The 14,849-nt window shown below is 33.9% G+C and overlaps 1 protein-coding gene across 5 annotated transcripts in view; it reads left to right on the forward strand.

Annotated features, from left to right (window-relative positions):
• The window catches only part of LOC128891076 (acetylcholine receptor subunit alpha-like), a 271,049-nt gene that overhangs the window by 1,064 nt on the left and 255,136 nt on the right, over positions 1-14,849 (forward strand). For all 5 annotated transcript variants that reach the window (XM_054150303.1, XM_054150644.1, XM_054150382.1 and 2 more), the window contains exon 2: positions 11,142-11,432. In XM_054150303.1, coding sequence (XP_054006278.1) covers positions 11,226-11,432 — 207 coding nt within the window. In that variant the 5' untranslated portion in view covers positions 11,142-11,225. The remainder of the gene's footprint in view (positions 1-11,141; positions 11,433-14,849) is intronic.

Consider the following 14,849-nt stretch of genomic DNA (forward strand, 5'->3'; position numbering starts at 1 on the left):
CAAATAGCCGGACTCTCTCGCTAACGACATTCGTATTCCTTACTCTCTTCTGTATCCTCGTTTGCCGCTGTTTTATCACGCTGCCCAAGGAACTCGGGATACTGTTCCTATACGCTTTAGATTTTAATTACGGTGTCGCGCACTCTGCTCGGACTTTCTTTAACGGGTTGTTCTACTCTAGAGCGTCAATTTTTAATTCCTTTTTTTTACAATTTATAAGGAATTTTTATGAAAGGTCTTGAACGCATATTTATTCACATTTTAACGACATAATTTCTTACACAATTTCGAGTTATTGTTCCTATACGCTTTAAATTTTAATTACGGTGTCGCGCACTCTGCTCGAACTCTCTTTAAGGGGTTGTTCTACTCTAGAGCGTCAATTTTTAATTCCTTTTTTTACAATCTATAAGGAATTTTTATGAAGGGTCTTGAACGCATATTTATTCACATTTTAACAACATAATTTCTTACACAATTTCTTGCAAGTAAAATAAACAAAATTAAACATAGTACATGTGATCTTGTATCTTCGTTTGCCGTTATTTTATCACGCTGGTCAAGGAACTCGGGATACTGTTCCTATACGCTTTAGATTTTAATTACAGTGTCGCGCACTCTGCTCGGACTCTCTTCAAAGGGTTGTTCTACTCTAGAGCGTCAATTTTTAATTCCTTTTTTTACAATTTATAAGGAATTTTTATGAAGGGTCTTAAACACATATTTATTTACATTTTAACTCTTTACGGTACAGGAATTCAGGTCATAAAATAGACCCATGTTGCACAGGAATTTTATTGCGTTTTAAATCAAACAAAATTGTTATGGATTTGTTTTTTGTATTTTGAAGCTGAAGGGTCAAAAATTACCTACACTATATTCAAATCACATTTATAGTTTTAAGAATATTAAAACATAAACAATAAATAAAAATATGTTTTTTTTTATTACTCCCCAAGTTCCAAATCCCACCATACTTTCATCATTTGCAAACAAATTTAATCTTTAGTTTTTATTATAAAACACTTCACTTGTTTATATAGAACTAATTTTTATATAAATTAACTTACCTCTACGATTTTTCACATAAAACCAGGAAAGAAATATTATCGCAATAAACCTTCCGTTTACAACAATTGTTGAACCGGTATTAACATGTTGAAAGTTGCCAACATAAGTGCATACATTTGTAACATTGGATGGATATATTACCAACTGCTTTACGTAAATAAGACGAAACATAAACCTATACACGTGCAGCTATTGCAAAATTTCGAGGTGGGATTAAAAATGTCCCACCATGCATTACGGTCCATCAAAAAGATGGGATACTTTTAATCCCAAGAGTTAAAAACATATACAATTTCTTGCAAGTAAAATAAACAAAATCTTGTACAGTCTCTATTGAAAAAAGTATGTTCGTGGTTGCCTCGATTCCGGTCGTTCTGTTTATCCGAAATGAAAAAATCAAGAAACATTTTTGTTAATTTTAGCCAGCATTATTATGAAATATTAAAGATTCAAAAAATGGTAGCACTTTAAAGTTTGAATATTTATTGTTTGTATTTTGTTTTGGTCAGATTCTGAAAACCATGGTTCAGGCGATAAAGGCACACGTGCCGAAGATTCACTCCAAATTTGAAGTCATTCAACTAGAACTCGAGATATGAACCATTTTCTCTGTTTTGGTAATAAACTTTTTTTGGCAATAAAAAAGTACTTTAAACCATGATATTACTTCAAATTTAGGCTCATATAGAGTGTAATTACATGTAAAGCATAATCTAGCAATTTTTAAAATGGTTGGTTAAAAACTTTTCGAGCTAGAGTGTACAAAAATTCAAAGAAATTCGAGGAAAAAGCGTTTGAAAAAGAGAATACCGAAAAGAAAAGTTGAAGGAAGTAACGAATTTATTTAATCTATTTACTGGTTAGTCAAAGATTCCAAGACCATGTAGCAGTTCTTCTTCTCCTTCATATCCTTCGTTTTGAGCCTACAACTCTTCTTTTCGTGCTCTTCGAGTCTAAACCTATTTCGCCCCTTAATCGCAGAGGTATTGCTCCGCTGTTCCGCTTCAGGGAAGGACCGCTGTTGACTTTTTCTCGAATAAATACGAACGTTATAACGTGTACATTACAGGATCAGGATCGATACAAACTTTGTTGTAATGTTTACTTGAAATATTGGAATTTTAGCTGTAGCTTCCATCGATAGATACGTATGTACATATTTTTATTATTTTACTTGGAAATAACTTGGATTAGCTGCTTGAAAACGTTTTGTTACCCTTTAGTATCGTGTGTTGAATTCATCATTGCTTGTTGCGAGATTGAGGGGGAAATTATCAGACCAAATATAATTACGTGGGTTTTGGAATATTTTTTTCTATAGAGAAGAATTTATGTAAAGTATTGTTTTAACTTTGAGAATATTTTAGGTATATTTTAAAGTAGATTTTGTAATTTTTTCATTTCATTTCGCATAGATAGAAATCTTTGAGAAATCTCTACAATGAAAGAGAATATGAAAAGAAGAATTCGTGGGTTGTATTTCATCATTTTGCTTTCATCTTAAATATTAATAACAAAACCTTTTATTAACCTTCCTATATTCTACGTGTTAGTCTCTCAGAGAGGTCGAGACGTAATACATTTTTCGTACTCTTTTACGAAATCCCGTGCAGTATTTGTTCTTGACTTTATTTCAATATTGCACAAACGTTTGTATTTTTCGAAAGTAGTCTTATTAGTTCCGTATTAGGTTCAAGTTATAGTAAATATTGTAATTTCATGTTATTTAATCCTATTTCTTTTCGAGCTCGAGCACTACTTTTTTTAATTGAAATGCATATTTTTGTTTGCTTACATTGGATCCTTTTGTCATTCTACGAAAAAAAATGATTAGTTTATGAGACATTTTAAACGATTATCTGTAACGAAAACGATGGAAACGTATGGTCTGAATTATGATATTTTATAAATGACTATTTTTTCCGGGCCAGTAAAAGTATAAGTTTTGTGTGTCAAGTTAAAATTATAAGTGACAAATATTTTACTTTTATTTCTTTCAAATAACTTTGTTTGTACCTTACTAATGTCTAACCTACGTTATTATGGGGATAATCATATAATTTGAAGTCCTCAAAAATCAAAGGGGGCAAATTAAGAAACAAATTTGAAGGAGGTTGAGAAACACTGAACTGTAATCTATCGAATTCTCTGTTTACGATATTTTCAATCGATACAAATTTTCTGTGATTCATATATAGCAGATAGTAAAGCAGTATAAAGCTTTTTTTTTCAATTTTGTTGAAGTTTCAGGGCATGCGAAGTTAGCACCTCATATTTTCAAAATGCTGTTTCTTGCGTATTTCGGCGGAACTATTTCTAAAAACTATCAGGAACTATAGAACTATCGTGTATGCAAATAGAACTGGTGCTGAAAATTTGATTTTTTGAAAGTGAGGTGCTAATTTCACAGTGGCATCGACGATACGAAAGACGAACATCATTTCATGTCGAAAGATTTCTATGTATATCTCTTTACTGTGTAACAAATTATTTTGTTATAAACACAATTCCTTTTCACAATGTTCTTTGCTTATATCTAGCTCCTTACTCTATTTACTTATATTCTTCGCTACACTGGTTATGTCGAAAGACTTATCGTAAGCTCGATGTGATTTTTCTATTAACCGAACCTATTTACAAACAACTACCGTTCCGGTCGTGAATGTTTACGCTTATAAAGAGTCTTCTAATTACGTGGATGCAGTTACCCAATGCAATTTGAGTCGAAAACGTACGACTCACGTACGTTGCCGGCTTAATACCGAAGTGGGGAAATCCATTGGGGTAATCCTAATCCCAACAACGATGAGTGGTTCACCTGGACTGATCAGACAACCTGCATAACGATCGTTGAAAATCGGATTAAATCCTGTCAGATATAGGCTTCAATTTACATCCAGCGGTTATCTCGTTGAGTTGCAGCGTACTTTCCTCTAATGGGCTTCCACGAAATACGCGAATCAATCAGTCGTTCGCCGATTCGCAATGCAGCCCTCGGAAATGATGGATAAAGACTTCGTTGTCCTTTAATAGCGACGTTTACACTCACATTTGCTTCAATCCCGATAAACCGAGCGCGTACGTTTCGTTTCTCACCTCGGTCTCACGTCACCTGAGCTATGTCAACCCGGTACCCGACTTTTCAAAAATTAATTCTTTTTGTAGAAAATCATAGCATTTCGTTTGTACTTGATTGTACCACCAATAGTTTCGTTTGTACCGTCATCAATTAATAATTAAAAAAAATTCAAAAAATGGTCAGCACCCGACATTGAGATTTTTGAAATCTGGTTTTTCTCTATTCATTAGAATCGTTTGTACCCGTTTCTACCACATTTCGTTTCGTTTGTACCTTAATAGTTTAAATTTTACAAGCAATTGTTGATACGGTTGAATTATAAAATTTAAACTATTAAGGTAAAAACGAAACGAAAAGCGGTACAAACGGGTACAAACGATTCTAAACAACAGCGAAAAAACAGATTTCAAAAATTTTAATGTCGGGTACTGACCATTTTTTAAATATCTTTTTAATTATTAATTAATGAAGGTCCACACGAAACTGTCGATGGTATAATCAAGTACAAACGAAATGCTATCATTTTCTTTAAAAAAAATTAATTTTTGAAAAGTCGGCTGCCAGATTCACATAGTTGTGTAACGGTGCGTGCACAATCGACAGTTGCACTACTTTTTTTAATCGAAATGCATACTTTTGTTTGCATACATTGAATCCTTTTGTCATTCTACGTAAAAAGATGATTAGTTTATGAGACATTTTAAACGTTTATCTGTAACGAAAACGATGCAACCGTATGGTCTGAATTATGACATTTTAAAAATTACTATTTTTTCCGGGAAAGTAAAAGTATCAATTTTGTGAATATACTTCTCTATGGTTATTTAAGTATAATTAGCGTCTATGCTGGCATCGGTTAGGATATTTTACGAAACGCGGTGATTTTCATACATGGTATATACATGGAAGACAAATGGACGTCTTTAAACTTAAAGTCGCGCGAGAGCATTAATAATACCTTTTTAATGATACGGAAAATACGATTACAGCAACTCTCTTAATGTACATTAACGCTCAACCGATGTGCGATAAATTAAGTTATTTAAATTGAATTCCGGAGTGCGCCGAGGATTCAATTTTCATCTTCCGACGATAGATCAACGGAAACACGTTTAACCTTTTCTTTTGATCTTAGAATCAGTCGCGGGTAAAACAGTTTTATTTCTTGCACGCTTTATTTGAGTGCCTTACGTCGTAATTAATCGGCTTACAAAAAAAAAGCGCTAAAACGAATTAAATTCATTTTTTAAATTCTCTAACGCCAACATTTTTTTAAAACAACTACAAATCAGAGCAGAGGGCATAGTTTGTTTTGGTAATTATTATTTGTTTATTATTAGACTGCGGATCGTTATGCATTTATAAGAAATTTGAATGTGCAAGAAGCTACAAAATGCAAACAATATGCAAGCATATAAAGAAGACTGAAAGTAAAATAAAATAAATTCCTACTTGGGTTCAATTTTTGTAGACACGTTCGCGAAGATTTTATTTTGCATACAGATCCGCAGTCTAGTTATTATTATGTGGATGTTTATGCAAATTCATATCTTTACAAATATAAAACAAAACTTAAAATTTGAATGAAAATATGCTTTATTTTTAAACGGTATAGCCTGTACACTATTTTAGATATTCTATATATTCTTGGATATTTTCATTTGTTATGCATAAATGCATAAACATCCGCAGTAGATTTATAAATCATCTTCGTAATTAGTTTAATACTTCATGTTCAATACTTTGTACTTCTTCGATAGATTAATAGGCACTAGGCAAATTATAGCTATTAAAAAAAAAAATCTAAGTAAAAATAATTTTTGTATTATTTAACATATGAACAATAAACCCCAGCAAACAGATTTTCTATCGAGTTAATTGTTTTCGGGGGAAAAAATTGTTGAATACAGTTATGATTTTCACGCGTCCAATGTGGCTTCCCCCTTTAAGCTGTTACTATTTAATGTTCAGCTTTCGAAACTCGACTCGATTACGCATATTATGGCTATTTAGATAATGATCTTCTTAACTGGATGCCATTTGCATCCGTGACATGTCTTTGCTTTTCCGCATAGTCTGTGAGAATACGTTCACTGTTGAGACCATGCTCAGTTAATCGGTGGTCCTTAATTCAAGGCAGGTACGGTGAGTTAGGTAATTGTACAACGCCCTATCGTGCTTAAATTCATCAGGACGTTGTATACTAAACACTGTTTGGAAGATAATGGGTGGCTATATCTTCAACGTAATAATAATAACAACAACAATATATTCAATTTATAGATACAGATCTTTTACAGTAATTTTCTTTAACTTATAGATGATGGATTTTATTTACCGTCATTGATTATTTAATATAAAATAGTATATTCATGCGTATATGCACTCATGTACATATACAGAGTGTTCAAAAAGTACCAGACCCACTCCTCAGAATTTATCCATTATTGGGAAAAATGAGCGGAGATTAATTCTAAGATTCAGAATGTTTTGTTTCTCTGTAACTACAGAGTGGACCTTTGTGTTGAAGGTCATTCGAAGATCTAAATTGCATTTACCTTCAAAATAAATTTTAATTTAACCTTTTTCACTAGTAATTGTTTTCGAGAAAGACAAGATCTTTATCGATCCCATTATCTCCAGTATTCATTAATATTTTATTCATCAGAATTCAATAGTATCGTACTTAAATGATGTACTTTTAATGGTAACGAGCTTTGTACCATCACCCCCATACCTTATTTTCAAAACATCCCGTATATTCGTACATTTTTCTTTATCCTACGCATACAATACATGTTTGTAACTTCGAAAATATTGAAAATCATTCATATCAGCATAGAATCTTCCACGCATGTTAAAATAATGTTTTATTACATCATATTTCGTTACAATCTCTACAGCAAATTAATGCAAATGATTACTTCGTATAATTCGAATGCGCACACGCATGAGCGCAGCGATGTTTCGTAGGATAGGAGTCAAGCATATTTCGATACATACCGTGGATAGATTGCTGGTAGGTTTGTCATAACGGAATAATCCATAATCCTGACAATTCGAATAATTGGAGCAATGGTGACTAGATCGTTCGACAGGCTGAGAGTCCAGATTATACATACATAGGTTTATGTATATGCTTACCTACAGTGGCGATTATATAAATCGGGGATCAATTTTGTCAATATAAAACAGAGTACAGTAAAGTATCCCTAAATGGTAAGACTCGGGCCTGAACAAATGCATTTCTGATAGAGTTCGTAAATTCTTTGATGTTTTGCCGACAAGCTTCGAACGTAGAGAAGGACACCGAATAAAGAAGAGGAGGGCGCGTAAACATAAACTCTACATACAATGAACGAACTTGGGACTGACTGGTGCATTCATGGTAGAGTTCGTACAGTCTCTGATGTTTTGCCGACAAGCTTGGAATGTAGAGAAGGACAGCGAACAAAAGAAGAAGACGGATCGAAAACACCAGAGTATGTCGGTGAGACAATGTAATGCAACGGTGAAACTTTTTTATTATTAACTTTTTTGTTGCAAAACTTTTACCATCGCATTCGTGACTTTTTTATGATTAATATGAGACTAAACACGACGTAATTACTTGTAACAACTTATTATGTATCACATTTCGTAGAACACTAACTAAAAAAGGATGTCTGGTAAATATCATCCGAATTATATCGTGCTTGGTTTCATTGTAATCAGATAAATGTCAGGAATATGATGGTAAAAGTTTTACAACAAAAATGTTAATAATACAAAAGTTCCACCGTTGCATTCGCTCCGTCCTGTTCTTTATTCGCTGTCCTTCTCTCTGTTCGAAACTCGTCGGCAAACATCAGAGAATATACGATCATATAAACACTGCTCGGCAATCGAACTCTTTGACCCCTTAAGGGGTGGGGATGGTTTCAGGGCATTTATGGGAGAGAAATTTGTGCATTTGTGGAGACTTCACTGTATTCTGACATTCTCATAGAAAGTTCAGTTCTTCTCTTTCCACATGTTAATCCTTTGCACTCGAGAGGTGACTCTCGGTCACCACTAGATTTCACGCAGCAAATCTACCAGCAGTAATGTTTCTTTAGGTTTCATTTCTTTGGAACTCGAGGTGCCAATAAAACGACAATCGGGCTACATGTTCAAGGTTAATCTAAGCTTAGCATTCGTGGCAATAGAATACTAAGAAAGGATCTTGAGTTGCTGGTAGACACTAGAAAAATAGGCCTCGAGTGCAAAGGGTTAATAGTAAGTAAGTGTCGCAATAGTCTGAAAGCGTGTCACCATTTTACTTATGTCATTTTTAAAGAAAAGTAACCTTTTTTTTATGAAAGTATAACATTTTTGCAACTTTGTGCGCGTCTGGTGCCCTTTATGTTCCACGCAAACGCCCGACAATATTTTTTTGTTATTCACTAACATGCAATTAATTGCTACATCAAAAACCTGCCATTTCAAAATGACGTACAGTCAGTGTAAGAAGTATTCGTACAGCAACTAATTCAAAATAAAAACTAATAAGGAAAGAAATAAGAGGTTAACATTACAAGTGATAAACTTTAATTTACCCAAAATCTACTCTAAAAATATGTGGGAAAGTTGGTTAATTATTTCAGCACCTAAAATTTATTAATAAAATGAATGTGTGAAGTTTTATTTTGAATTGAGTCCTGTACGAGTACTTATTACACTGATTGTATTTACTTCATCTTTTGTTCAAAATACGCCTACATTGTTCTAACGACTGGCTGCCAGACGACGGATTTCATGGTTGTTAATTATATTATATTTTCGATAAAAAATGTGTAATATCCACGCCCCCAATACTCAAGAATAAGGAGTCAAACTAGAACACGAATTATAGGGTGTGAGATTGGTCGTGTAGGAAAAGCGGTCGACTGTGGATCCGAGGATCATGGGTTTGAATCTCTGTGCCTCATTTTTCGCAGAGACTCCTACAAATTGTTATTTTCATTTCAAGATGCCATAAATAAAATCGTCGCTGGTTCGTTTCGAATATAAAGACAACATTGGCAGATAAAATTTATAAAAGCACGGTAGCTTATTTACTAAAGTATTCGTACACCGTAACTGTACGTATTATTGTTATTGATTTAAGGTGAAAGGTCTGGTAATTTGCAAGGAAACTAGGGGAAATAGAGAAATGGTTGTAAATTACGATAACTCGAATTAATTACGATTAATGTAACTGCGTAGAAGTTGTTTCGATTGCGATATTCCTGTTCCAAAGGTTTCCTTCGTCTCATTAGTAACACATATTCAATATTTACGTAAGAGACAAGGTTGTCTATTTATACAGGGTGTACCATAACTAGTGGTACAAGCGAGTAGGGGTTGACTCTACGTGAAAAATTGAATCGAAAAGGTAGAATAAAATTGTTTCATAGATACTTTATTTTCGAAAAAAATAAATTTGAAAATTTGTCGAGTTTGCGAGTATTTGATGTAGCTTCAGTTGACGTATTTTATTTGTTACGTTACTGTTCCGAGTAGGAGAGTACTTCCGTGCTTCTTGCAATGTTTACAAACATTGTCAACATGATGATATCTCTTACATTGATTTTACTTTCTTCTTATGCTTATGATCTACAATGCAATCCGTCGAGCTGAAGCTGGTCCAAGTGTCCGGGTTTATTTTTTTCGAAAATAGAGTGTCACGTGACAAAATTTTATTCTACATTTTTTATTCAATTTTTTACGTAGGATCACCCTATACTCGCCTGTGCCACCAGTTACGGGATACCCTGTATAAACACTATCACACAAAATAGTTGAATGCGATGGTAGCGAAAGAAATTTGTTAGACAACCTAATAGTAAAGCGAATTAGTTGAACCTGTAGATATAGATTATATTTGAACGAAAAGAAAGGAACAACACGTGATCACTGATGAATGTTAGACAAAATATATTTATTAAGTATTTCATTAACCGCAACAAAACAGAAATATACACTTCGTCTGCGGATCCACCTCCACAGATCAATATTTTTAAAGGCGGAGGGTCAAGTAAATAACCTCTTTTTTGCGAATTATTTTTGAAGAGTGCGTTATATATATTTATTTACAACTAATTACTTGTTATTTTGTAGCATCTAGATAATCTATATAATTTTTTTTATTTAAAAATATTCATAAATGAATGAACAGCAGCTGTTTGAAGTTGGCTTCTCGAAAATGCGCCGTGCAATGCACAAATCACTCTAATTATTTGAAATAAAAAATCCACCAATTTTTCGTTAAAATATAGTAATCCGTGTTGCATCAACCTAGATTAAAAAAAAATATTTTTTAATTAAAAATGTTACGTCACGTTAAAAAAATCTTGTTATAAAAAAAGATGATTAGAAAGATTGTTTATTTCAATGTTTATAAAAACCTTTAGGTTGATGCAAAGGAGAATAGTTTAAGGAACATTTTGTGTCAAGTTTCATAGCAATCGGCTGAGAAATTTCTAAGGTACGTTGCACGGCACGCGAAATTTTGTGTTTTGCGAAAAATGCGTTTAAAGTTTCCGGATATAAAAGTAGTCCTTCGTGTACCGTTCGGAGCGCATCACTTTAATGACTTTGCAGGTACACTTAGACTTCGAAGTTTTAGCTGAAATAGTCGGAGCACATTCTCCAGATGGTAAACTAATTTTCTAAAACAAAAAAAAAAGGTCAAAATTTTGAATTTTACTTGACTCTGCCCCCTTAAACAAAAATAAGAACATAATCTTTTACTACTTATCATCACGCATGATGTACATATCCCGGAACTAACTTTGGCGACATCTTTATTAGATAACGAAATTAGGCAAAGAGGCGCGCCGCGTTTAAATCTTGTGTGATGTTGCAAGAAACGAATGCAACCCTATAGAACGAAACATAAATTCCGCAATACTTTCGTATTCTTGATTTCCATAAATTGTTATCGCAGCAGTGAAAAATTAATTTCCATTTCGTTTTGTATATTTTATAGATTTGTGGTTCGTGGTTCGTGTGGTCGAGCGAGAAGATTCAAAGGGGGCGAGTGTGTCGATCATAGTGGAGGAATCAGGGGACAATGATGCCCCCCATAATAGGGGAAACACTGCGCGTATGGTTTCTCTCGGCATTGGTGGTTCACGGCGCTGTCGCCGGCAATCCGGATGCAAAACGCCTTTACGACGACCTGTTATCTAACTACAACAAACTAGTACGCCCTGTTGTGAATACATCGGACGTACTACGCGTGTGCATTAAACTCAAGCTCTCGCAGCTCATCGATGTGGTGAGTAGAACTATGCTCTCTTCAATTCACCCTTTGCACTAAGATGTCTCTTCCGACGGGACATTGGAAATCCAGACAAACTTAATTAGCGATTAAACAGGATAAACTTAGGGGAGCGTAAAATTTGTAAAAGTGCATGATTCCTTGAAGGTTCCTATTCGAATAACATAGGAAATCAAATAAAAATATGGTACATGTATCAAGATATACAGTCAGTGTAAGAAGTGTTCGTACATAAAAATATGTAGGAATGTTGGTTAATTATTTCTTCCTCTAAAATTTATTGATAAAATAAATATACGAAGCTTTATTTTGAATTGGTTCCTGTATGAATACTTATTACACTGGCTTATGTATATATATGTATGTATAAGGACAAGTGCTCTTTGTCGCTTTCTTAAGGTGTACACTATCCACACATTCTTTTTTCATGTAATACAAGCTCATATTTGTTATATACAATATAGGGTGTTAATACATATATGTGTATATATAATAATAATTATATGTATATATTGACATAATGACTATCACACACACACGCACGCACACACACACACACACACACACACACACACACACACACACACACACCATATATGTATATCATATTTGTTATATATATATATATATGGTGTTTCATTATAACTTTCCACGCGATTCTTTCCCAAAGTATTCATCCTTTGAAAAAAATGTTTAAACGAAACATGCTCTATCTAAAGGGGGACATTCAATGCTGTACACTGTTTTTTTCTTAGTAGAGGTGCTTCCGAGATTTGAAAGTGTCCTTTGTTTTTTTAAATGGAAATGAATTTTTTTTTCACGCTAGACAGATAGTTTACCTCAAGACGAATCCATTGATGTACATTATGTTGACCCTGAAATGTCATTCAAGGTCATTTCAATGGCTTGAAGTTTTCTTCTTCACTGCGCGCCCAGAAAATGTTTCTTATCTTCTATATTTGAAAGTACGACCTTAAATGACAGTTCAACTTGCTCTAAAGTTTCCTTAGCAATTTGCTTGCAAGCATTTATTATTCGAGCCTTCATATTTTCGGCTGTTGTTGGCTGTTCCACATAAACTTTTCTTTGTCTTTCCTACATTCGGATCGAGAAGTGACGTCCCGTCTTAATGTCGTGGCGATGCGAATTCTAGACACCTCAACATTAACTAGTTTTAATTAACTTAAACGCAAATCATTAAAAGGTAAACCCACGGGGATCTAGGACTCGGTCCCTCACGGATATCATTAACCGCATGGTAAATGAACCAAATATCCTAGCATCTGTTCCGTAACTCCCAGTGGATGGTACGCTTCGTTCGGCAAATCAAATTAAATCATGCCGGAGCTCAATTAACTACTGGTTGGAGTATCACTTGCACCTGCATCAAAATATGCGAAAATTCGAACTCGACGAATTCTAGTGTCAACTTCCGGATATGACAAGTTCGCGTAATTAGTGAAATTACAGTTGACAGATGCGCAGATAAATGAGTACACCGTGAATCACGAGACTCATGGAAATCACAAGAATGGATTCGGACGAAAGAAATCCCAAATAGCTCTGAATGTAGACATGAATTTTGACATTATTACAACCTTTTTAAATATTTACGATAAATGAATTATACAGGATGCAGCAGAAAATTTGACCTCTAAGTTGTATTCGTTCTAGCACTTCAAGTTTGGAATTTTTTCACATTTCTGTTCGATTCTCCATTAAAAAAGGTACGTAAATGTAATTTTTTTTTTAGAATTTCCCAACTTGTTTAACGCCGGATTGCACTTGAGTCTCTAATCGGGCGGCGTGCACCACCAGTGGCTCGCGCTTGCGTGTCTATCAGATGACGTGTACCACCGCGCCGCCCCGTGGTGAGAAACAGAAATAGCAGCGCCAGGCTTTCGGCGATCAAAAATCTATAATTTTGGTTCTCTTGGAAATACTTTAATGAAATTTTGGGAAGTTATTCCCTATATTATGATACTTAAGTTGTGTTAATATAAATCAATTTGAGCTACAGGATGTCCAAAATCAAAATCCGACTCAAAACTGTTAAAAACTGTGAGAGAAATGTATTTAATAACTTAAAAATGACAGGATGTACGTAGTAATAATAGAAGTAAGCTAACAACACTTTAACATAAAAACATGTAGCATATATAAAGTTAACATTTTATTCAAGAGTACTTTGTTTGACATATTACTTCTTTTAGAACTAAAATTTTATTCAAGACTGTTATCAACTGTGAACAAAAATATTTTTGTTATTCATTAATGGTGATACACAGGATATAAAAATCGGAATAGGTTACTAATAGTTTAAAATAAAAACACAGTATGATTCACCCTTCCCTGTGATTGTAATTAAATCTTGGACAAGTGCGGTCAATTTTTTATAACCTTGGACAAAGTTAAAATTTTAGTTAAATGTACTTCTCTCCAATCAGATCCTATTATTTAAAAAGTTGTTAACATTTTTACTTACTTTATGCACGGAATACAATCTATACTAATCTAGTAAACATTATAATTCATTTAAATATCGTCTTTCTGACAATGAGCAAAGTTTTGTAAATCGTACATTGAAGTTAGGAGTAATATCATAAGCGTTTTGCTTGGAGGAATTTCAACTGACTTTGAATGCGCACTACAGAAAAACGGAAGCAAATATAAAACAACGAATTACAATTAAAATAAAATACAGTTAAAATAATGAAATGAAATACCACGATATCAATGCAACATTCGTTTTCGATTGTTATCTTTATTATATCCAGCAAATTGTACATCAATAATGCAAACAACACTGGCATTTGTGCAAAAATGTATTATAGTAAGCACGTGTATTGCGATAAATCCTTTCGCGTGATTCACGTCCATATTCACGCGACTATCCGTGTCACGCGTATTTTGTGGCCAGCGTGAAATACACGTGAATCGCGTGAACACTTATACGCGTGATTAGGGTGGTTTACAATAAAGTAGTAATAATTACTATTTGAATTTACGACTACACAAGATCCCTTTCAGTGACTATACACTTCTGCTCAACTTTACTCGACGGACCAGTGCCGTAACGAGGATATGAAGCGCCCGTGACGCCCGTAATGACAAAAAAAATTAATTTAACGTAACACGTTAAATTTTACTAAATCCAATATATTAAATACTATGAACTTCATAAAAATGAGTTGCCTATATACAGGGTGTCCCAAAAATGTTGTAACACCTTGAAAGGGGTGGTTCGGGAGGTGATTTGAAACAACTTTTTCCTTAGTGAAAATGTTGTCCGAAGCTTCGTTGAGGAGATAGTAAAGGAAAATACTGACCAATCAGAGCGCGCGTATACCGGTTTTCGCTAAGGAAAAAGTTGTTTCAAATCACCTCCCGAACCACCCATTTCAACGTGTTACA

This window comes from Hylaeus anthracinus, unplaced genomic scaffold (genome assembly GCF_026225885.1).
Source record: "Hylaeus anthracinus isolate JK02 unplaced genomic scaffold, UHH_iyHylAnth1.0_haploid 0, whole genome shotgun sequence".
NCBI lineage: Eukaryota > Metazoa > Arthropoda > Insecta > Hymenoptera > Colletidae > Hylaeus > Hylaeus anthracinus.